At 37.1% G+C, this 25,551-nt stretch overlaps 1 protein-coding gene, 1 long non-coding RNA gene and 1 pseudogene across 6 annotated transcripts; all 3 read left to right on the forward strand.

The window, feature by feature from the left end:
* Nucleotides 1-6,320: 6,320 nt before the first annotated feature.
* LOC149162134 (importin subunit alpha-2-like) lies at nt 6,321-20,344 on the forward strand. Of its 5 annotated transcripts, none has more exons than XM_089437154.1 (6): nt 6,321-7,108; nt 17,634-17,930; nt 18,740-19,632; nt 19,716-19,807; nt 19,898-20,029; nt 20,269-20,344. In XM_089437154.1, the coding sequence occupies exons 3-6, from the start codon at nt 19,518-19,520 to the stop codon at nt 20,269-20,271; spliced, it is 342 nt and encodes a 113-aa protein (XP_089293280.1). In that variant the 5' UTR covers nt 6,321-7,108; nt 17,634-17,930; nt 18,740-19,517; the 3' UTR covers nt 20,272-20,344. The 5 variants fall into 5 exon arrangements, with proteins under 5 accessions (XP_089293280.1, XP_089293279.1, XP_089293276.1 ...); XM_089437153.1 differs by having other exon boundaries at nt 20,288-20,344; XM_089437150.1 differs by having other exon boundaries at nt 19,898-20,344.
* Nucleotides 20,345-21,127: 783 nt separating this feature from the next.
* LOC149162135 (uncharacterized) lies at nt 21,128-21,587 on the forward strand. The gene is made up of 2 exons (XR_016261903.1): nt 21,128-21,394; nt 21,485-21,587. It is a non-coding gene; the product is annotated as an uncharacterized LOC149162135 (long non-coding RNA).
* Nucleotides 21,588-21,667: 80 nt separating this feature from the next.
* LOC149162136 (protein RTF1 homolog pseudogene) lies at nt 21,668-23,673 on the forward strand (annotated as a pseudogene).
* The last annotated feature ends 1,878 nt before the right edge of the window (nt 23,674-25,551 follow it).

Here is a 25,551-nt window from a genome sequence, read left to right on the forward strand (position 1 = left end):
GTTTATAATATTTATCTTAGGGTTTATATACCTTGGGATTATAATATTAATCCCTTGGTTTTAATATTATTCCCTTCGATTCATAATCCCTTGGGTTTTTAGTATTAATCCCTTAGGTTTATTATTCACTTGGGTTTATTAATATAAGGGTTCAACCATGATTGAACATGGTCCAACATCTCATTGTGACAAATATTGTCTTATTATTGTCTTTTATTTATTAATCTAAGGATTCAACCATGGTCGAGCATGGTCCAATGTCACATTATGACAAATATTGTCTCAATATGAAAATCAACCATGGTCAACTATGGTCAAACATGTTTATTTATGGGTTTATAATATTTATCTTGGGCTTTATATACCTTTGGATTTATATTATTCTCTTTGGTTTAATATTATTACATTGGGTTTATAATCCCTTAGTTTTTTAGTATTAATCCCTTGGGTTTATTATTCTCTTAGGTTTATAATATCAATCATGGTCAACCATGGTCAACCATGGTCCAATATTGCATTGTGACAAAGATTGTCTCAATATGAAAATCAACCATGGTCCAACCTTGCATTATGATAAATATTGTCTCGATACGAAAATCAATCATGGTCAAATCTCGCCAACCATGGTCCAACATCACATTGTGATAAGGATTTTCTCAATATGAAAATCAACCATGGTCAATCATGGTCAACCATGTTTATTTTAGGGTTTATAATATTTATCTTAGGGTTTATATACCTTGGGTTTATAATATTAATCCGTTGGGTCTGATATTATTCACTTGGTTTCATAATCTCTTGGGGTTTTAGTATTAATCCCTTGGGTTTATAATATGAGTCCCTTGGGTTTATTAATCTAAGGGTTCAATCATGGCCCTGCATGGTCCAATGTCGCATTATGACAAAGGTTGTCTCAATATGAAAATCAACCATGTTCAAGCATGTTTATTTAAGGGTTTATAATATTTATCTTGGGGTTTATATACCTTGGGTTTATATTACCCCTTTAGGTTTAATGTTATTCCCTTGGGTTTTATTATTAATCCCTTATGTTTATTATTCCCTTAGCTTTATAGTATCAAGCATGGTCAACAATGATCAGTCATGGTCAACCATGGTCAATTATGGTCAACCATGGTTTATAAAATCAATCATGGATCTTTTTCTGATCGAATCTTTTAGAAGAAAACTCACACAGAGCAATGCCTTCATGCTAATTCTCATCATCTCACGGCTCAAAAGCTTGGTGTTCTCAATAGCTTAGTGATTAGAGCTTTAAGGGTTTCTGATGATAACCATCTCAATGACGAGAAAGCCCACCTCTTAAGTGTTTTCTTTAATAATGGGTATAGTCGACACCAATGTATTAGGGCTTTCATCAAAGCTGAAAAAGGTCCTAAGGCTAAGAAAAAAACCAAGGATCATTTTTATGGTGTTCATCTCCCTATTATCCAAGGAACTACAGGCAATATTTTGAGGATCCTAAAGAAGCATAAGGTTCCTTCAAACTTTAGGCCTCTAAATACCATCTGAAGCTCCATAAGATCCATTAAAGACCTCGTGGACCCAAAAAATATCAAAGGTGTTTATGTTATTCCTTCCTCTTGCGGGAATCCCTACATTGGTGAGACTGGTAGCTTGATTAATCAAAGGATTTGTGAGAATGCAGCTGACATCAAGCATGGCAGGACCCACTCCTCTACTTTGCAAAAACATGCTGAGAAAATATAGGCATCACATTTGCATTGAGGAAGCCCATGTCATTTCCAAGGTTAGTCATTTCCATCATTGTAAATTCAGGGAGGCCTTGGAAATCGAAAAAAGGCCTATAATTTAAATAGAGACGATGGTTGGAATATTAACAGAAGTTGGGTCCATGTACTGTCCTCCTAGTTTGTTTTTGTTTTTTAAGGTTTGGCGTTTCTATTTATGATTTTTTTTTCTATATAGGTATTTGCATTTAAAGTTAATATTCTTTTGATCTGTTTTCTCACCTTTAAAAAAATTCCCCTCCCTTTTGATTGCTTTGTTTTAATTTTAGTCTCATTTAATTATTATTTTTGTTATAGGATCTTGACTCATTAATTGGGTCTTGACTCCTCTTTATATATATATATATATATATATATATATATATATACTTTGTTCCCTATCTTTGGTTGACTTAGATTGTTTGTTTCTTTTTAATGTTTAAGTTTTTTTCGATCTTTTATATATATATATATATATATATATATATATATATATATATATATATATATATATATATATATATATATATATATATATAATTCTTAAACTAGTCATTAGATTAGTCGTTATAGAAATATTATTTGATCTTAATAATCATTATTAAAATATTAATTTTCATAAACCAGTGGTTATATGATCTTTTGGTGTCTACATCGCCCTCTATTTAAGTATGTGCCATGATATGCATCTTCGCCTAGTCCCGATGATGAACCACACTAGCTGGTTCGAAATGTGTCGACAAAATTTTCTCCTATGTCATTTCTACCGAAAAGACTCTTCTTAATGCTCTAACGTCTCACTGTGACAAATATTGTCTCAATATGAAAATCGACCTTGGTCAACCGGTCCAACATCTTATTATGATCAAGATTGTCTCGATATGAAAATTAATCATGGCCAAGGATGGTCAACCATGGTCCAATGTCGCATTGTGACAAGGATTGTCTCAATATGAAAATCAACCATGGTCAACCATGTTTATTTTAGGGTTTATAATATTTATCTTAGGGTTTATATACCTTGGGTTTATAATATTATTCTCTTCGGTCATGGTCCAATGTCACATTGTGAAAAATATTGTCTCAATATAAAAATCAATCATGGACAAGTATGGTCAACCATGGTCCAACGACGCATTGTGACAAGGATTGTCTCAATCTGAAAATCAACCATGGTAAACTATGATTATTTTTATTTTAAGGTTTATAATATTTATCTTAGGATTTATATACCTTGTTTTTATAATATTACTCCCTTGAGTTTAATATTATTCCCTTCGGTTCTTAATCCCTTGGGTTTATTATTCTCTTGGCTTTATAATATAAATCTCTTGGGTTTATTGATATAAGGGTTCAACCATGGATGAGCATAGTCCAACGCCACATTGTGAAAAAGGTTGTGTCAATATGAAAATCAGTCATGGTTAATTATGGTCAACCATTGTCAATCACAATAAATCATGATCAATATGAAAATCAACCATGGTAAATAACTATGGTCATAACGTGACAAAGATTGTCTCATGGTCCAACGTCACATTATGACAGTCATGGTCAACTATGGTCCAACGTTGCATTGTGACAAAGATTGTCTCAATATGAAAATCAACCATGGTCCAAAATTGAATTGTGACAAATATTCTCTCAATATGAAAATCAATCATGGTCAATCATGGTCTAATGTCGGATTGTGACAAAGAATGCCTCAGTATGAAAATCAACCATGGTCAACCACATTTTTTCTGGGGTTTATAATGTTTATCTTCTGTGAATTGAGGCTTTTGTGATCCTTATTGTGTATCTTGGAAACTTTTTGGTAAAAATAACATGAAACTTTTGAGTCACCGCGTTTCGAACCATCTAGTGTGGTTTATCGTCACGAGTAAGATGAGGAGTTTGAGCATGGCCATGGAATAAATAATGAGAATGAGGTATAAGGACCTCATTTCAATATGAAAATCAATCATGGTTAATCATGGTCCAACATCGGATTATGATAAAGATTGTCTGAATATGAAAATCAACCATGGTCAACCATGTTTGTTTCAAGATATATAATATTTATCTTCTTTGAATTGAGGCTTTTGCGATCCATATTGTGTATCTTGGAATTTTTTTGTAAAAATCACTTGAAACTTTTGAGTTAATGTGTTTCGAACCATCTAGTGTGGTTTATCATCAAGACTAAGATGAGAAGTCTCATCATGGCCAGAGAATAAATAATGAGAATTGTGTAAAAGGGAGCTCATTTCAATGGCTATATTATAATGGTAGAATATTTATCTTAGGGTATATATACCTTGGCTTTATAATATTAATCCATTTGGTTTAATATTATTCCCTTGTGATTTTAGTATTAATCATTAGGATTTATTAGTGTCTTGGGTTTATAATATCAATCCGTTGGGTTCATTATTCTAAGTGTCCATATTCCTAGGTTATAATATTATTGATAGGGTTTCTAATATTAATCCTAGGGTTTAATATAAATATATTGGGTTTAGAATATAAATTCCTTGGGTTTATTAATCTCTTTGGCTTATAATATTAATAATTGCTTACCTTTATAATATTTTTTGTTTGTTTGTCAAGTTTTTTATCTTCTTCTGGGCTTTACTTGTGGTTTGAGAAACCATGACCCAGCGACATCTAATCCGTCAAAGTCGCCTGAGGATCGCACCCAGCCTAGGCCACACGAGCCCTCAGTTGACTAGAATTTTAGCATGTTTCCTCCCCCTAGCATGGGCGCAACAATCTCTGTGTGGTTTGATCCTGAGTCGCCTTGTTAACAAGACACATCCTCAATTGGTTATGTTAGTGGGACTTGAATCTTCTGTTTATAATATTAATCCTAAGGGTTTATAATATTAATCCCATGGGGTTCTCATTATTAACCCTTGGGGTTTTAATATTAATCCATTGGGTTTATTAATCTTGCAGGTTTATAATAATAGTCCCTTAAGTTTTTAATATTAATCCTTTGTGTTTAATAAAACTTCCTAGAATTTATGATACCTTGAGTTTCTAATATTAATAATCTTTTTTGTTAATAATATTAATATTTATTATATTATTGATAATATAAATAATATTATATAATATGAATAATATTATCAAATTATTATAATATAATAATAATTATTTTCAATTTTCATTATAATGGTTATAATTATTATCATTGTATTATTATTATATTTATATATTTATTAATATCAATCATAATATTAATATTAAAAGTGTGGACTTATATAAACCATATTTAATATTGTGATTGTGTATGTGATTGATATATCAACTACATTGATTAATGTGGTTATTGTAGTATTATGTAAATTGATTTGTCTTTAAATTTTGATTAAAAAAATTCGAATTAATCACATCATGAATTTTTGGTCTACATTTGGAACCATTTAATGTGATTCATCATCAAAACAAAAGTCTAAAATCAAGCATTGTCTTTAAATTCATGAAAATAATATTATAAGAAAATTAATAATATAATAAGTATATTTAAAATTGAGTAAAAATAATATTTTTAAATTTAACAGAAAATTATATAAATAAATTACACGGTCAAGATTTAAAATTTTACCAACATTGTTACCATATTTAAATGTTTCTTACTTACATCCTTATCCTTAGTTCATCTACATTCAGCCATTCAACTTACATGGTCAAGGAAATCATATTAAATAATAAATCTGACACGTATTTTTGGTTTGAAGTCCTCTGTTTTTTACAGAAACGGTATTCTCCCAAGAGGAAGGTCACATGAAAACTGTTATTCAGTTGTGGAATGGTTGGTTTCTACTCTGTTATTCACGTAAGGAATAGTTGGTCTCTAGAATCTACTTGATGATGTATGAGAATTGTAGTTTCTTCGCCAAGTTGTTTTTTCTTGATTGAATAAAAAACTGATGCGTTGTAAACCTATAAAATTAAATATTTGTGTTTGTGGGGAATGGTTCGACAAAAGACTATGGACATGTGCCAATGAGGACCATTGTAGACGCCTGTCATTGCGTCATTGTGAGATGTATGATAACACACTTCAAGTTGTGTCTCTACTAAATAATGTTCACCCCACCAACGGCTCGTATTCAGAAGAAATCAACGTGGCCGTTCGTTAACCTGCATTCTCCGGATCCAGAGCTGTCAGACTTTGATGAGTCATTGTGGTGGTGACATGCCACGCCGCTGCGAATGATGGCCCGGCCGGAAGGAAACAATTCCAAACTGCTGTCTGCGGAAATGGGTGATACATGCTCCCACATTTCATTTCATTGCTGGATATCTTGTCAATGGTAACATCACATTCTTGAGAGTTGAGGTTCTAATATAAAGAGATTGAAGGGAAAGTGACATTAAGTTGTTTGAAAAGGGCGTCTGAAATTACGCCGTAAGGCGTTTCCCTCTGAAATCAATTCCCTTCTTTGCTTATCTGTCATCTTGTAAGCCACACGATTATATGTTAGACGATTGCAACAATTTGAGCCGTTGATTTTTTGATTCAAAAGGGTTGCCCAAAGGGTTTGGGCGTTTCATTTGGCATCGAATCGAATAGTTTCATCCAGGCAGCTGAAGCGGGCCTGTCGAGTGGTCTACTATGGTTTGAGCCTAAACATTGTAAATCTAAGTACCAGTTTATACCTGAGCATTTTCCTCAACGGAATCGCAGAAATGCCCGCCTTTGCCCTGACGACGGTCATGTTAGAAAAATTCGGACGGCGAGCGATGCTGGTCTCCACGATGCTGCTGAGCGGAGTGGCTTCTGTGGGAGGCCTGTGGCTTCTGTGTTGGGAGGCCTGATGTCGGCCCTACTCCATGTTCACAGTTCGAATCCCAACTCCACAATGGGCTTGCCAAGCTGGGTTGCCGGGCGCATGCGGGGATTTCTGAGCGGCGTGCAGTTAGCATGTGGCGTGGTAGCAATATCCGGCATGGCGGGGACTTATAATTTGATATATATATACACATGCGAGCTGTTTCCAACAGTAGTGAGGAACGCAGCGCTCGGGCTGGCGAGCGAAGCGGGACAAATCGGCGTCATAATCGCTCCGCTGGTGGTGGTGATGGTAACTGTAAATCCTTCCCTGCCGTTTAACACGACAATTCCAATCCAAGGGTCTCTTTGAGCCGTTCAATATTTTAACATATTAAATTGTGCAATCGGATTACGAAGAATCTCGCTTACTTCCTACATATTTCCCTCTCCCCTGTATTTCGAACCCATCAAAGTTTTATTTTGCGATTGAAGCGCTCCTGAGTATTTGTGCTTCTGCTTTGAATCCCAACGGTCTTCAGTTCGAAACAGAGAACGTTCATGTCAGATCAGGACATCCAGATCCCCACCTTTGGTAAGTTCATGGGCCTCCTCTTTCTGGAATTAGGCATCGATTAATGAAATTTTCTGAATTCTGGATGTATTCGCTGGTTCTGAAGATATGTATTGGTTGCCCTAAGTTTAGAGGTGCCTTAGGTTATTCGGCAATCAAGGATGTGCAAACCAGTCCTCTGAGGAAGGGTTAGGGTTTGCTTAGCCTTCGGGGCAAGGGTGTGCTGTCCTTTTATTCTCACCACCCGGGGGCCTTTGTTGGTTACTTTCACTGGCCGCCACGCGTCCCATGTACGAGCACCCAAAAACCACTTTCCCCGGACGGTAAAGTTCGTTTGTTTTGCCTGAGGTTGGTGTGCGAACCTCGTTGGATCAGCCAAGTGATCTGGGCACGAAATCTTCACCGTCGATCTCCGGAAAGTGCACAGGCCCACGTCAAATCGATTTTTACGTGGAGTAAAAGGTTTATGGGTTGACCGCCGTAGGAGGAATTCAATGTTTTTAATGTGTCTTCGTAGATATTAGGTGGAGGCGTTAATTTTAGTCATGGGCATATGTTTAATTTTGGTAATGGGCATAAGTCCCATATATCTTTTATATATGTTTTATATAGATTTAGGTGAGGCCCATTTAATATCGTTATGGGCATGTATTTAATATAGTTTTTTTTATATATGTTTTATGTATGTCGTAAAAAGAAGTTTACGTGCAGTAGTTTTGTTGTTGTGGTAACTGCGCACAGCAGTGTGTAAAAAATATATGAACAGGTTGTAATGTTTTAGTGTTTGCTATTGTAAAACTGAGGAATAGCGAAAACCATGTGTGGTTTTGCACAGCAGTGCATAAAGGAAATGGTGGAGCGATTTTTGTAAGCCTGTGTGAATTTTGTTTACAGCAGTAAACTTATGTAAACTTTTATTACAGCAGTAAGTTGTTTTTCACAGGCAGTGAATGTTAAAAAGATTTTACAGTGGTAAATCCCTCTTAGTAACAGAGGATGAATATGTATGAGGCAATATATTTTTGAATAGAAATGCTTTGTGTTAGTTTAATGGTGTCATCTGAGTCATTTTGTTTCTAAGAGGTTTTCTGTCAAAAGATCCTGGACAGAGTAAACAGAGCATTGTCTCTGTAGTGGTTATTTTATTTGGTTTTGGTATTTCTCCATTTAAAAAAAATACCCAACAGTGGTATCAGAGCAAGGCTTAGGCTCTTTGTAGGAGACAAAGAAGCTGAAGGGAGAAGGTTGTTGCTGCAGCAAAACCTCTCAGGCAGACAGAAGACTCAGACAGCGAAGGATTCAGGTATTCCCCAAAAGCATTTCTCTTGTTATTGCTGAAGACAGTCAGTTTTAAAAAAAAATCACAGTCAAGGATTTAAAACCATAGTTCAAGATGCAAGGAATGGCAAGCACAAGCATGGGTATGTTCAACACCCAGCTCCCACACTTTAATGGGAAGAACTATGACTACTGGTCTATAACCATGAGAGCTTTGTTCATCGCTCAAGATATATGGGAACTAGTAGAATATGGGTTTGAGGAACCAGCAGATGAAACTGAGTTCAATGCATTAACTCAGGGAGAGAAGGATCAGCTGAAGCTCAATAGGAAGAAGGATGCAAAGGCCATTGTCTTGTTGTATCAAGCAGTGGACCAGAGTATATTCCCAAGGATAGCAGCAGCTAAAACATCACACAATGCATGGGAAACCCTTAAGACAGCCTATCAAGGCATGGAGAGAGTAAAGACAGCAAAATTGCAAATGCTGAGAAAGGATTTTGAAAACTTGAACATGAAGGAGTCAGATAACATTGACTCATTCTTCACTCATGTGATTGGTGTAATCACACAAATGAGAACTCATGGAGAAACAATTGAAGATAGAAGAATAGTGGAGAAAATATTGAGGGTCTTACCCTCAAGGTTTGATGCCATAGTCACCACCATTGAAGAGACAAAGGATCTCTCAAAATATTCAGTTGATGAGCTACATGCATCACTGATAACTCATGAGCAGAGGTTGAGTAGGAATGAAAACTCATCTCTTGAGCAAGCTTTCAAGACCCAGATGTCCTTTGGAAGAGGAAGAGGTCAAGGAAGAGGAAACCGAAGAGGAAGAGGCAGAAGCCAGAAAAGAGGTGGAAGGAACAACCCATCAAATGCACAAGGAAGAGGCAGCAATCCAAATCAGAACCAAGGTCAAGGCAGCAACCAACAAAGAGATCAGTATCAGGCTCAAGGACAAAGGTATGATAAATCTAATGTTCAATGCTATTATTGCGAAAAGTATGGACATTATGCTAGTGATTGTAGAAAGAAACATCATGATATGAATAGCAGACAAAATGTAAATGTTACAAGAGAAAACAGCAGTCAAAATAATGTCCTATTAGCTTGTAACATGGCTGAAACACATAGTGAGGACATATGGTTTTTAGACTCAGGTTGCAGCAACCATATGACAGGAAATATAGCCCTCTTTTCAGCCTTAAATCAGAATTTGAAATCAGAGGTCACACTAGGAACTGATAGTAAAGTGTCTGTTATGGGAAAAGGGGAGGTAAAAATATTTACAAAACAAGGAGAAAGGAAAACCATAGCAGATGTCTACTATGTCCCCGGAATGAGATGTAACTTATTGAGTGTTGGACAGCTTATCCAAAAGGGTTACAATGTTTACTTTGTAAATGATGTGTGCACCATCATGGACATACCACCCAGCAAAAGATGCATTGCTGAGGTAAAAATGACAAGGAACAGGATGTTCCCTCTCCGGATCCGGGCAGACTTGAAAAACAAAAGGGAAATGGCAGCAGTCACCCAAAAGGCCTTCCAAAGCGTGCCAAAGGATGAGAACTGGATATGGCACTTGAGATTCGGGCATCTAAATTTTGGAGGCCTAAACTTATTGAGCAGAAAAGGAATGGTAAGAGGATTACCATTGATAGAGAAGCCGGACAGCCTTTGTGAAGGTTGTATATTGGGCAAACAACATAGAGAGAGTTTTCCATCAGGGAAAAGCATAAGGGCAAAGGCACCCTTAGAGATTATCCACTCAGATTTGTGTGGACCAATGCAAGCTCCATCTTTAGCTGGCAGCCTATATTTCTTGACATTCATTGATGATTTTACAAGAAAGACTTGGATATGTTTCCTCAAGAACAAAAGTGAAGTCTTTGAGAAATTCCAAAATTTCAAAGCACTTGTGGAGAACCAAAGCGGGCTGCATATAAAAGTATTGAGAACTGATAGAGGAGGTGAGTATATCTCAAATGAATTCCTAAAGTTTTGTAGAGAATATGGAATACATAAACAGTTCACAACTCGGTACACCCCACAGCAAAATGGAGTTGCTGAAAGGAAGAACAGAACCATCATGGAGATGGCAAGGAGCATGTTGAAGGCAAAGCATTTGCCAAATGAGTATTGGGCTGAAGCTGTACATTGTGCAGTTTATATTTTGAACAGGTGTCCTACAAAGGCAGTCATGAACAAAGTGCCAGAAGAGGCATGGAGTGGGAGAAAGCAAGTAGTCACCCACATGAGAGTTTTTGGGTGTGTGGCCTATGCACACATTCCAGATCAGCTAAGGAGGAAGTTGGACAACAAAGGGGAGAAATGCATCTTCATTGGATACAGTGATGAATCCAAAGCCTACAGGCTGTACATTCCATCTACCAAGAAGTTCTTTGTAAGCAGGGATGTTCAATTCATTGAAGAGGAAGCTTGGGATGGAAGCATAGAGAAAACAGTGAACATTAAAAGCTGTTTGCCTCATGATGAAGATGAAGAGGAGGTGGTTGAAATGAATCCCCAAACAGCAGCACCAACACAAGGACAGCAAGGGACACCATTGAGGATCAATGAGAGTGCTTCTCCAAGCACACCACAAGGAGGAAATTCAAGTGCATCTTCAAGCACTTGCACACCAAGTGAAAGAGGTAAGAAGTTTAGAAATCTAAGTGACATTTATGATGAAGGAATGAATTCCTTATTTGCCTTGTATTGTCATGTTGATGATCCTATTCATTTTGAAGAAGCTATTAAAGATAGGAAATGGATAGAAGCTATGGATGAAGAGATGAATGCCATAGAGAGAAACAAAACATGGGATTTGGTTGAGCTACCGAAAGGCAAAGAAGTCATTGGTGTGAAATGGGTCTACAAGACCAAGAGCAATGCTGAAGGCAAGATTGAAAGGCATAAAGCAAGGCTGGTTGTCAAAGGCTACAAGCAGCAGTATGGGAGAGATTATGAGGAGACTTTCGCCCCGGTTGCAAGAATGGAAACCGTGAGAGCGGTGCTGTCCATAGCAGCTCAAAACAAATGGAAAGTCTACCAAATGGATGTGAAATCAGCATTCCTAAATGGAGTGTTAATGGAAGAGGTCTATGTGGAACAGCCTCTCGGATATGAGAAGAAAGGAGAAGAGCACAAAGTGTGCAAATTGAAGAAAGCTCTTTATGGGCTGAAGCAAGCGCCAAGAGCATGGTACAGCAGGATAGATTCATATCTATTGGAGAATGAATTTGACAAATGTGAAGGAGAACCCACAGTCTACATCAAGGAAAAGGATGGTAAAATTTTAATTGTTGTCTTGTATGTAGATGATGTTATTTTCACTGGAAATGATATTTATCTTATTGAGAATTTTAAATCAGTCATGAAGAATGAATTTGAAATGACTGACATGGGTTTCTTGAGATACTTCTTAGGCATAGAAGTAGATCAAAATGAAAAAGGAATTTTTATATCTCAAGCAAGATATGTAAATCAAATTTTGAGCAGATTTAAGATGGAAGAATGCAAGGCAGCAATCACTCCCACAGTGATGGGATTAAAGCTCAGCAGAGAGGACAGCAGCAAGGATTTTGATCCTAGTTTGTACAAGAGTATTGTTGGCAGCCTTATGTATTTAACAGCAACTAGGCCTGATTTAATGTATGCTGTTAGTTTAATTTCCAGATTTATGGAGAGGCCAAAGGAGGCACATTGGCAGGCAGCAAAGAGAATTTTGAGGTATGTCAAAGGTACCAAAATGTTTGGAATTTTATATCATGCCTCAGAACATTCAGATTTGGTTGGGTACACAGATAGTGATTGGGCTGGAAGTGTAGATGATCAGAAGAGCACTTCCGGTTATGTTTTTAATATGGGTTCAGGAGCCATTTCATGGGCTTCTAAGAAGCAGTCCATAGTAGCATTGTCTACAGCAGAGGCAGAATATGTGGCAGCTACAGCAGCAGCATGCCAGGCAGTATGGATGAGAAGAATGTTGAGAAGCTTAGGCCAAGAGCAGGCAAAAGCGATAGTGGTCTTTTGTGACAATAGCTCAGCTATTGCTTTGTCAAAGAATTCAGTGTTTCATAAGAGAACGAAACACATTGATACAAGGTTTCACTACATCAGAGAATTAGTGAACAATGGAGAAATTGTCCTAGAACATTGCAGGACCCAGGAACAGGTTGCAGACATCTTGACAAAGCCACTAGTTCAGAAGAGTTTCGAATTTTTGAGGAAGTGTTTGGGAATGACCGAATGCCCAGCTGTTGAAATTAAAGGGGAGTGTTAAATGTGTAATTTCAACGCAGCCGAAAACCACCAAACAAAACCACCCATCTTGTTCGCACCGCCTTTTGGCAAAGGCTGTTTTTCCTTGGAGCCCTCCGAACACATTCACTGGCCGCCACGCGTCCCATGTACGAGCACCCAAAAACCACTTTCCCCGGACGGTAAAGTTCGTTTGTTTTGCCCGAGGTTGGTGTGCGAACCTCGTTGGATCAGCCAAGTGATCTGGGCACGAAATCTTCACCGTCGATCTCCGGAAAGTGCACAGGCCCACGTCAAATCGATTTTTACGTGGAGTAAAAGGTTTATGGGTTGACCGCCGTAGGAGGAATTCAATGTTTTTAATGTGTCTTCGTAGATATTAGGTGGAGGCGTTAATTTTAGTCATGGGCATATGTTTAATTTTGGTAATGGGCATAAGTCCCATATATCTTTTATATATGTTTTATATAGATTTATGTGAGGCCCATTTAATACCGTTATGGGCATGTATTTAATATAGTTTTTTTTATATATGTTTTATGTATGTCGTAAAAAGAAGTTTACGTGCAGTAGTTTTGTTGTTGTGGTAACTGCGCACAGCAGTGTGTAAAAAAAAATATATGAACAGGTTGTAATGTTTTAGTTTTTGCTATTGTAAAACTGAGGAATAGCGAAAACCATGTGTGGTTTTTGCACAGCAGTGCATAAAGGAAATGGTGGAGGGATTTTTGTAAGCCTGTGTGAATTTTGTTTACAGCAGTAAACTTATGTAAACTTTTATTACAGCAGTAAGTTGTTTTTCACAGGCAGTGAATGTTAAAAAGATTTTACAGTGGTAAATCCCTCTTAGTAACAGAGGATGAATATGTATGAGGCAATATATTTTTGAATAGAAATGCTTTGTGTTAGTTTAATGGTGTCATCTGAGTCATTTTGTTTCTAAGAGGTTTTCTGTCAAAAGATCCTGGACAGAGTAAACAGAGCATTGTCTCTGCAGTGGTTATTTTATTTGGTTTTGGTATTTCTCCATTTAAAAAAAATACCCAACACTTTTGTGACCGTTGATTTCAAGGCTTTTTTTGGGTCACTGAGATTGCTATGATTGAATTTGTAAATGTTAAAATTCACGATGGAATTCTTGTAAGTGATGATACAGACCACCTAATCCAGGGTACAATGGGTTCCTAATAATCACCAGGTTATGTTTGACCTCTCAGTTGCACCATCCCAATATCAGAATTATTACTGATGCCTTAGCTAACGGCGGCTTTATCTGGGTATGGATATAGTAAGCTTCAGCATGTGTGGTAATTAGATAGCCTCAACTATATAAAGAGCGACTAATTACATAGTCAAAGACGGTGAGCCTTTCTATCTGGATTCTGTCCATATAACAGTGATCTAGAATTTCTATTGGATTACTTACGATGCTGGTCCTTCCCCCTTCAATTTAGAAACTCAAAGAAAAGTTCAAAACTCCCTTGAAATCTTTTGAATGTCTACTTAAAAAAACTAGAAACCTTGCCAATAAGTATACCACTTGAAAAAACTCGAAACCTTGCCAAATTTAATGTCTCTCATTGTTTTGAAAGAATTTGAATATATTATATCTAATATAATTGGGTTTCCAAACTTTTGTTGAGTTTCAGGCAAGTCAAACTAACAGTGGTAATTAGATAGCCCCAGCTATATAAAGCGCTGGTAATTACATAGTCAAAGACAGCTGGTGAGTCTTTCCATCTGGACTCTGTCCATATAACTGTAGCCTAGAATTTCTACCGGTTCCTCACGATGCAAAGCACTAATTCTAGAATTTTTATTGGATTCCTTATGATGAAAAGCACCATTGTTGTCTATGCATGCTGGTCATTCTATATATATTGTTTTCATTATCAACTAAGTTTCCTTATTAGATTATATATAGACACAAAGCCCTAACATTACATTGTCTTTAACATTTAAACCAAAATATTTGCATTAATTCTGTATGATGCTTATTCCAGATTTATCTTTTCATTATCAACCCAATTTCCTTATTAGATATCTTCACATTGCATTTCCTTTAGCATTTAAATTTTAAACCAAGATTCAACATTGTCTTTGGCATTAAAACCAAGAGATTTGGGCAAACCAACCACGTTTCTTGTATTTATGGTAGAATTATCTTTGGACTATTGGTAGAAACTTAAAAAAACTGAAGTGAATCCTTTAACAAAACTTAGATTAATGAATGTAGAAATAATACAAAATTGAGCTTACATAGATCCAAAAATTGATACACTTCGGAATGCTTTTCCAGGCACTGAAAAAATAAAAAATCCACATTCTTTAAGATCCAAATTGAGCTTACATAGATCCAAAAATTGATACACTTTGGAATGCTTTTCCAGGCACTGAAAAAAACAAAAATCCTCATTCTTTAAAATCCAATAGCTAGAGCGTGTAACCAACATGGTTGCAACCTTTATAAAAGATATAATCCCACCTTAACTAGGGATATTTGCCTCTTTTGAGCTCTCTCCTTCACCTCCTTGCCTCTGCAGCGGTTGCAGCTTAGTTCTTTTACATTGGCATTTGGTCATGAAGATCATTTGAAATGTTAAGTGTCAAATAAAGATTCATCCGAAACATTTAGATAAAAAAAACCTGAACATACTATATGTTGTGTAGGCATCCCACCATCCTTCTCAATCCCAAATGAGGACTTAGGGGAATCATCAAACATGGCCCTTCCAAGCCTATGTGACTTGTCATACACATTGCATGAGGATTTGCCAATCAAATCCAGTGACAAAGTAGCATGATTTTAGTATGTAGATTTTCGCTGCTATCCATAATTGTGTTATACGCTATGCATATGAATTGTGTTAGAATGTAGAAATGTCCCAACATTTCAAGTGGACACTATTGCCCTCATCAGGGGATCTAAATGAAGCTTATGTGGTAGATGGCTATAAAAAATCCATGGCATGGATCAAAGCCAAGGGAAGATCTAGAATTTGCCGGAGATTTTGGTAACATTCCTAATGGAATTTGTGTACCTATTAACCTAGAGTCATTCGCTGAAGCCACAGGGTGACCAACAAAATGAGTTAAATTGAATGAATATGCTAAGCCAGAACTGGAATTGTTGTGGCCAGGAACATAAAATTGAAGTCTTCTCAACCTTGATTGTGAATTTGTGTTATGATTTTGATGTTTCAGGTGAGGAGGCTGAACCATTACACGCTTATGTCCTAATGCAACTTGACTACTTTGCAGCAAAGACGATGTTTCAGTGGAAGTATCTATGATATTTTAAGACAAAATACTTGATTGCAGAAGAGAAGATGGTTGGTGCTCTTCAGATTCCTACATTAAGAAAAACATCATTCTGCCAAACATCCTTCATATTTACATGCTAAGGAAATCACTAAAAAAGCAAGAACGAAAAAAGGAATTGGGAATAATTTGTCATCGAACTAATTAGATAAAAAAAGACAACAAGGAGAAAAGAAGGCTACCCTTCTAGGAGGTCATCTCTCCTTCTAAGTCATCATAGGTCTATCCATATGAGACAAGGGTCCATGCATATCCTAATCACTATTAGGAAGAGTAGGTTACAAACCCATTATTTTCTCTATCTCTATGCCTGACTTCTTTTGGTCACCTAAAAAATAATTATCTTTCCTTGAGTTATCACTTCCTCTACCATGATTCTCCAATATTGGTCTCAAATCCTCCCACAAGTATCCTCCTTCCTCTGAATTTCGCTAGTTTCTAGACACCATTCTACTGCTTATTATATCGATTTCCTGAGGTGGATGTACATGTGAAAGTAGTCCACATGAGGATCTTTGGACCCTGTAATTTCCATAGGCATCAATTAGAGCACCATGCATTAATTGATGCCTCAAATCATATCCATTAGTTGAACCATATACTACACTCAGTAGCAGCATCAAGTTGCCTGAGGTGATCTCCATCACCTTTCCCACCCCAAGGCCTTTCCCACCCCCTATCCTTCTCTACATTCCTGTCATTTAGCCTTCCAACAATCCTTGATGGAGAAGGATTCCTTCCAACTCCGACTCTTGATGATGCCAAAGGAGCACTCCTTCCTCCAACACTTGATGGAGAAGAATCTCTTCCAATTTTAACTCTTGGTGGAGAGGAAACCCTTCCACCTCTTAACCTAGAGACCAGAGAGTAATGTTTTCCAACTCAAATCCTTGACGAGGGAGAGAGAGGCCTTCCAAGTCTAATCCTTGATGGAGAAACATTGAAATCGTTATCACTATAGCTTGTAGCAGTCTTCTGTCCATATCCAGGTTTAGGAAAATCATCTGCACTTTCCAATCATCTAAATAACAAATGTTTTTCTTTTAACATATCGACAAGAAAATGTCATCAAATAATCCAAATTCTACTAGAAAAATCTGAAACACACTACAACTTTCACATCTATGTTTTTAAAAATAAAGAATACACCCACGCAATACCCCTGCATTTCTAGGATATTCCACCTAATTTAACAACATTCTATGAGCCATAACAAAAGGCGTGTGCATACTAGATAAAGTATCAAAGTTTCATTTGCCATTCAAGACTTTCTAAAATTAAAATCCAAATATCTAGAGACTAAATATTTTGTTCTTTTAACCGAACAATCACTTGTAAGAGAAGAGTAGTGTAAAGACCGATACTACAGCAAACTTATAAGAGAATCCTTGCTTTACAATCAAAATCTAGCATTGAGCATGGGTTTCTACTATTAGAAACAAACCTGCAAAATTGTTGTCCAGTGTAATCTGTTTTACTGGATTCTGTTGTTTAATTTAGTTGTTATAAGTGGATGTTTTTCATGTTCCATTTTTGTAAGTTTGTATGCAGAAACTACTACTTGCCCTTCGATTGTTTGTGTTTTTTTATAGAACTAATAAATTGCACGCATCTGCTGATTATTTGTGAAATAGCATGGAAGTTTTAATTGCAAGCTTCGCCTGTGTTTTTGCAGGTTTGACAAATTTAATTGTTCAAACTGAAGATGAGTATGTCAGCAAGGCATTGGAGTTAGCTTCTAACATTCCTTTGCTCTCATATCTGAGGACGTGTCTTTGGGAACGGATGCTGAAGTCCAAGCTTTCTGATGGACATAACTTTGTTCATGGTTTGGAATGAACATACCGAAAACTATGGCACCGGTATTGTGAAGGGGATGTTCAAGGAAGAGTGTTGCTGGTACTTTGTTACAGATTTCCATCCCAATATCAGAATTATTACTGATGCCTTAGCTAACGGCGGCTTTATCTGGGTATGGATATAGTAAGCTTCAGCATGTGTGGCCTTTTTGGCGATCTTTCTTTTTTCAGACAGGATTTTATGCCCCGTAGCTTTTATTCTATTTATAATCTTTAGTTTAAAAATTGTGAACAGAGATCAAATCAGGGTTTATGTGCTTCACATTTGACTTCAGTGTAAGCGGTTGTATGCTGTATGAATTCCTGGGATCTGATTACATTCTCAGTATTATATGACAACCTTTTGGCTCACAAGAGTGAAATAGCTCTGAATTTTGGTTTATAAGTGATTAGAGAAACATGACCGAATTCCTTTAAATTCCAGAAGGATTACATTTGGGCTAGACTATGTTAGGCATTGCAAGTGGCCCAGTTTTGGGGTCTTCTAAGATGAACCATGCATCACAATCACTTTTGTTTTGCCAAGCTGCGGCAACAGGGAGTTGCTCTTTCCATAAAAACAAGACAGTGCTTAAATTTTGTCCCAACCGTTTATTGGTGTTGTGGAAGACTAGATCTTTGGTGCGTCGCCTGACACACCATTGCATTCACCATTGAACAATGATCTCATTGGTTGTTCATCTGAAATTTCTATTTTTTGAAATTGCTTACTTTATAACATGTTTTTAAAGGCAACACAACATGTTGCGACTTGCATGACAAGTAATGTCCAACTGTGGGACATGCAAGGACAATGGGTTTAAATTTCTATTTACAATTGTGCATCAATTACATATAAATAATGACTTAACTTAAGCCCAAATATGTTATAACCAAAATATAACAAGGGAGTCTTACTAAGATTATGTTGGATATGTTACAGTTGGAGAGTCTTCCTGCAACGGTAGCAGGGGTCTGGTCTGATGATCCTACCATGCAGTTAGAAGCACCAACTCAATTCAGGAAGCTTCTCTCTGTTGGTAATAGTCTTGAGTATATGTATCTTTATATGTGCTTCACATTTGACTTCAGTGTAAGCGGTTGTATGCTGTATGAATTCCTGGGATCTGATTACATTCTCAGTATTATATGACAACCTTTTGGCTCACAAGAGTGAAATAGCTCTGAATTTTGGTTTATAAGTGATTAGAGAAACATGACCGAATTCCTTTAAATTCCAGAAGGATTACATTTGGGCTAGACTATGTTAGGCATTGCAAGTGGCCCAGTTTTGGGGTCTTCTAAGATGAACCATGCATCACAATCACTTTTGTTTTGCCAAGCTGCGGCAACAGGGAGTTGCTCTTTCCATAAAAATAAGACAGTGCTTAAATTTTGTCCCAACCGTTTATTGGTGCTGTGGAAGACTAGATCTTTGGTGCGTCGCCTGACACACCATTGCATTCACCATTGAACAATGATCTCATTGGTTGTTCATCTGAAATTTCTATTTTTTGAAATTGCTTACTTTATAACATGTTTTTAAAGGCAACACAACATGTTGCAACTTGCATGACAAGTAATGTCCAACTGTGGGACATGCAAGGACAATGGGTTTAAATTTCTATTTACAATTGTGCATCAATTACATATAAATAATGACTTAACTTAAGCCCAAATATGTTATAACCAAAATATAACAAGGGAGTCTTACTAAGATTATGTTGGATATGTTACAGTTGGAGAGTCTTCCTGCAACGGTAGCAGGGGTCTGGTCTGATGATCCTACCATGCAGTTAGAAGCACCAACTCAATTCAGGAAGCTTCTCTCTGTTGGTAATAGTCTTGAGTATATGTATCTTTATTACCATTTTCTTTTGTCTTTAGGAAATGGCCATATGAAAAAATATATGTGACAGAAGGCAGTCCTCCAATTCAGGAAGTTATCGCTGTGGGTGTGGTCCCTCGACTTGTAGAGTTTCTTGCAAGGGATGATTTCCCTCAGCTTCAGGTATGATCTGTTTTTCAGTTGAGATTCTAAGTATTGAATTGACATTATATTGTGGTAATCTAATATCGTTTTAATTTGGTCATATTATAGTTTGAGGCAGCCTGGGCATTAACAAATATTGCGTCCGGAACCTCAGAGCATACCAGAGTTGTGATTGATCATGGAGCTGTGCCCAAGTTTGTGCAACTTCTTAGTGTTGCCAGTGATGATGTCAGAGAACAGGTTGCATTTTGGAGACCTTTCCATCCATTTATGTTACTTAGAAATATTTTTGAAATTTGCCATCTCTATGTTCAATGTGCTTTCTTTACAGGTCTAAGGGTTCTTTTGAACTAATTGAGATAGTAATGTTCGTTTCATTGTAAGGACCATGTATTACAAAACGTAATGTCGGTGATGTACATTTATTAAGCTCCATGGTGTGGTTTGCCTCTCACAATTTTAATTTGTTTGATGGACAGTAGGTTTTAGGTTTTGCAGATCTATTGAGGAGTGGTATTTGCAGTCTCTGCTCTAGCCAGGGAACGGACTATTCAATTGACGTGGGTGTTTAGAGGGAAAAAAAAGTTATGGCTGAACTGGAGCATTTGCTGCTAGAAGCAGCTGGTCAAACATCTACCAATGATGGAAAGAAAAACCGAAATCCTACGAAAGGGAGACTGGAAGATTCTAATTCAGATGATGGCAGTGACTCGAAATACATTGATGACGATGATTCAGATGATGCTTGGACAGCAAATAGGAAGGCTTCTAGGTCAAGAATGCCCCTGAAAAATAGATTTGATTCTGGTGACAAGGATGATGGTGACAGGGGTTGTTGTGATGATTCCGATAGCGAATTATCGATAGGAAGTGATTTATACAAAGATGATGAAGATAGGGAGCAGCTTTGAAGATATTAGAAGCATAACAATAAGGAGATCAAAACTTTCCAAGTGGTTTATGGAACCATTCTTTGAGAATATCATTGTGGGCTGCTTTGTAAGAATTGGGATAGGAATGTCCAGGTCAGGACAGAGTACTTACCATCTTTGCATGGTAAAAAATGTTGATGTGATAGACCCTGATAAACAATACAAGTTTGAGAACCGCACCACATATAAGTATTTGAATTGTTTCTGGGGTAGCAAGAGCAATGCAACAAGATGGCAGATGGCCAGGGTGTCTGATTCACCTCCACTTGAGAAAGAGTTTTCAGATTGGGAACGGGAAGTAGAATGCAGTGGTGGTCGGATGATTAGTCGAGCAGAAGTTGAGGAAAAAATAAATGCGCTAACAAGGAAGTCTTACTAAGATTATGTTGGATATGTTACAGTTGGAGAGTCTTCCTGCAACGGTAGCAGGGGTCTGGTCTGATGATCCTACCATGCAGTTAGAAGCACCAACTCAATTCAGGAAGCTTCTCTCTGTTGGTAATAGTCTTGAGTATATGTATCTTTATTACCATTTTCTTTTGTCTTTAGGAAATGGCCATCTGAAAAAATATATGTGACAGAAGGCAGTCCTCCAATTCAGGAAGTTATCGCTGTGGGTGTGGTCCCTCGACTTGTAGAGTTTCTTGCAAGGGATGATTTCCCTCAGCTTCAGGTATGATCTGTTTTTCAGTTGAGATTCTAAGTATTGAATTGACATTATATTGTGGTAATCTAATATCGTTTTAATTTGGTCATATTATAGTTTGAGGCAGCCTGGGCATTAACAAATATTGCGTCCGGAACCTCAGAGCATACCAGAGTTGTGATTGATCATGGAGCTGTGCCCAAGTTTGTGCAACTTCTTAGTGTTTCCAGTGATGATGTCAGAGAATAGGTTGCATTTTGGAGACCTTTCCATCCATTTATGTTACTTACAAATATTTTTGAAATTTGCCATCTCTATGTTCAATGTGCTTTCTTTACAGGTCTAAGGGTTCTTTTGAACTAATTGAGATAGTAATGTTCGTTTCATTGTAAGGACCATGTATTACAAAACGTAATGTCGGTGATGTACATTTATTAAGCTCCATGGTGTGGTTTGCCTCTCACAATTTTAATTTGTTTGATGGACAGTAGGTTTTAGGTTTTGCAGATCTATTGAGGAGTGGTATTTGCAGTCTCTGCTCTAGCCAGGGAACGGACTATTCAATTGACGTGGGTGTTTAGAGGGAAAAAAAAGTTATGGCTGAACTGGAGCATTTGCTGCTAGAAGCAGCTGGTCGAACATCTACCAATGATGGAAAGAAAAACCGAAATCCTGCGAAAGGGAGACTGGAAGATTCTGATTCAGATGATGGCAGTGACTCGAAATACATTGATGACGATGATTCAGATGATGCTTGGACAGCAAATAGGAAGGCTTCTGGGTCAAGAATGCCCCTGAAAAATAGATTTGATTCTGGTGACAAGGATGATGATGACAGGGGTTGTTGTGATGATTCCGATAGCGAATTATCGATAGGAAGTGATTTATACAAAGATGATGAAGATAGGGAGCAGCTTTGAAGATATTAGAAGCATAACAATAAGGAGATCAAAACTTTCCAAGTGGTTTATGGAACCATTCTTTGAGAATATCATTGTGGGCTGCTTTGTAAGAATTGGGATAGGAATGTCCAGGTCAGGACAGAGTACTTACCGTCTTTGCACGGTAAAAAATGTTGATGTGACAGACCCTAATAAACAATACAAGTTTGAGAACCAAGAGCAATGCAACAAGATGGCAGATGGCCAGGGTGTCTGATTCACCTCCACTTGAGAAAGAGTTTTCATATTGGGAACGGGAAGTAGAATGCAGTGGTGGTCGGATGATTAGTCGAGCAGAAGTTGAGGAAAAAATAAATGCGCTAAAAAAGATAAATCAATTTGTGTATTCTGCAGAAACTGTAAAACAAATGTTGCAGGAAAAGAAGTTGGCTTCCAAAAGGCCATTGAATGTGGCTGCTGAAAAGGACAGGGTTAGAAGAGAGATGGAGCTAGTGGAGAGCAGGCATGATTATTCAGAAGTTGAGAGAATTAAAGTGAGATTGAAGGAACTAGAAGTCCTTTCTCTTCAGAGCAAAAGCAAGGGTGCAAAAGCCTTGATGCTAATAGAAATGAATAAGAAAAACAAGGCTGAAAATTTCAAGAACGCTTTTGAGATCAAGCCTCTAAACCTTAATCTTAAAGCAGGTGAAGCAGGGTATGATCCTTTCACTCGGCGTTGGACTCAATCTCAAAATTATTATGATACAAAGGCGAAGGTTGCTGAAGACAACACTGATGCGAACAAAGAGGCAGATGCAGCCAAAGTAGAGGAAGCCATAGCAATAGAAACTATTGAGGATGATGGAAAGCTTGTCGACACTGATGCTCATGTATCAGAAGATGCAAGGGTGTATTCTTTGCATGATTTTGAACTTCCAATTTCACTTGCTGGACTGCAGAAGTATGGGGGTGCTCAAGGGGCCCCTTTAGTTTTTATGGCTAGAAAGCAGAAGATTGAGTCAACTTGTGGAGTGCAAGTTCCTAGTAATGATGGAAAGAGGCATCATCTGACATTAACTGTGAATGATTACAAGCGTAGAAGAGGCCTGCTGTTAAAATAAATAATGATATTTTCTCTGCTTGTTGGTTTCCCCATTTAATTTTTATATGAAAGATTCAGAAATTTCCTTTTGGGATTGCCAGAAACATATGCAGAAAAGCCTTAAAGTGAACATTTTTGTAAATTGTTTCAAATTCTATATGTAGTGTGCCAGTATAGGCACTTTAAAACACAACTGCAATAACCTAGTCAACCAAGGATTGTCTTTTAACAGTAGCAACATCATGGATTGTTGGCAGGCATGAAATCAACAATGTGTTAGAAATATAGGCTGTATTTTCTTGACATCTAAAGTTCAAGGGTGTTTTTTTTCCCAACCATTCTGCTAAAAAATGGTATATAATGTTCCAAAAGGATTCCTTTCCTCTAAGTAACACTATTCCACTGTAAGTTATCATGCAGTTGGTGAAACATGGCGTTTTATGTTGTTTGAGATTGATGTTGAGTGATGCCTTTTTCTAAATTATTGTTGAAATATGTATTGTTTTTCATATTCATGTAATAAATGATATGTTTTATTAATTTATGTTGTTGTAGTATAGTTTGCTTAAATGCTTTTAGAGTTGTGGTTGTTTTTTTGTGCTTAGTTATTTATTCTTGCTTTCGATTGATTGCAATTCTATCTAATAAGCAACTATCTTTTACATGGTAAAAAAGTTTGGCTGAATCAAGGAAAACATTCGAAAATCTGGAAGAACTTTGGTACAGCCAAATAATTCGGTTCAGTTGGGATTCGTATAGTCAATCTGTTGTTTGTCCAAAACTGAACCAAACCAAATCCAATTTTAACCCAAAAAATTCATCTTCCCAAGAAACTGTTGATGCCCCGAAATTCGTTGCAACAACATCGGGGAAACCACCCGGTCCGGAACTTAGTGCAGCTCCTTTTTCGTTTGGAATAGTGGCTCCGACTGGGGATAATGGGACCAGTTTCCCAAAGATTATAAGTAAACGGGATGGATGAATGATTTACGATGTAAGGTGATAATAAATAAATAACTAAACTACAAAAGAAATATAATAACTATAAGCTAATCCCGGGACTTATCGATTCATTTGAATACAGCGTTTGATAGTTTAGGCTTACTGGCAGGCATATAGATGACACTAACAATAAGCATAAATGTTTAAATCATTTAAGATTGCTCTGCATAAGTAGTTATGCAGAGCGATAATAGCGAATTACTGTACTCAGTCATTTATATCATTGTTACGCGCATGATTAAAAGAGATAACAAATCACAAAACATTCAATAGTGATATGAAATGCAGACTTGCTGTTATATTGCATACATGTAATCAACAATAGCAAAAGAAATAACACAGCAATTCATATAATAGAAAAGAGAACAGATACAGATAATAGTACCATGCAAGCTGTTTGATCAATCCAATATATTAATCGCTATGTCGCGGTTCTTCCTTCAGACCAGAAAGCATTCCAAGCAAACGACAATAGTGCACAATTTACTTAAAACAGCCTTCCAAGTAAAATTAAGAACCAGTGGTCGAGTTTCAAAAAGAATATAGACTGAAGCACAATATTGCAAACTTCAGCCTTTAAGTCTTTTACAAAATTTTACGACCCTCTCCAAAACAATGAAAGGGTCTATAAATACTATGCTGATCTAAAATATCTAAATATCTAAAACTGAAAAAACAACTAAATCGGCATTAACAAATATCATTTTGTATTTTGGTGATTCGGCAGTCGGCGGCGATGTTTCAGTCAGAGGTCTCTTTGCCTTTACTCCTTTGCTGACATATCGCCAGCATTGGCTCTACTTCTGGTGGAGTATTGAGGCGTGAAGTCTGCTGTGCATCATATGTGGCATCTCGAATATCGGCAATCAGGTATCGGAGAGCATCTGTTAGACAATTAAGAGCCGACCTTTGAGAATGTGGTTTAATCAGGAAAAGCCAGTATGAATCGGCGGTCAAGGTATTTACTCCAGTAATTAACCGCCCTTGTTTCTCTAGATCAGGGTAATTCCTGAGCTCCAGCATATTTGCCGTTGTTATGTTTCCAAGTGTGCATTGTGAAATCATGTTTGCCAGATACAATGTATCATTGACTAGATTGATCATGTTACTGGCAATCATTTTGCATCTGGAGGCTGCTCTTTCTGCTTTCATCATCTTTGTGTTCCATTCCATGAAGAGTATGTCCTTGTATGTTACAC

Source organism: Pinus tabuliformis, chromosome 5_2 (assembly GCF_031772625.1).
Source record: "Pinus tabuliformis cultivar Carrire ecotype Pingquan chromosome 5_2, CPIR1, whole genome shotgun sequence".
NCBI classification, from domain to species: domain Eukaryota; kingdom Viridiplantae; phylum Streptophyta; class Pinopsida; order Pinales; family Pinaceae; genus Pinus; species Pinus tabuliformis.

Bases quoted from the DNA above. Each gene is read 5' to 3' on its own strand.
- LOC149162134 (XM_089437150.1), top strand. From the start codon at position 19,518: ATGTTGGATATGTTACAGTTGGAGAGTCTTCCTGCAACGGTAGCAGGG. The intron at 19,633-19,715 runs GTAATAGTCTTG...TATATGTGACAG, and splicing joins CAGGAAGCTTCTCTCTGTTG to AAGGCAGTCCTCCAATTCAG. The intron at 19,808-19,897 runs GTATGATCTGTT...GTCATATTATAG, and splicing joins ATGATTTCCCTCAGCTTCAG to TTTGAGGCAGCCTGGGCATT.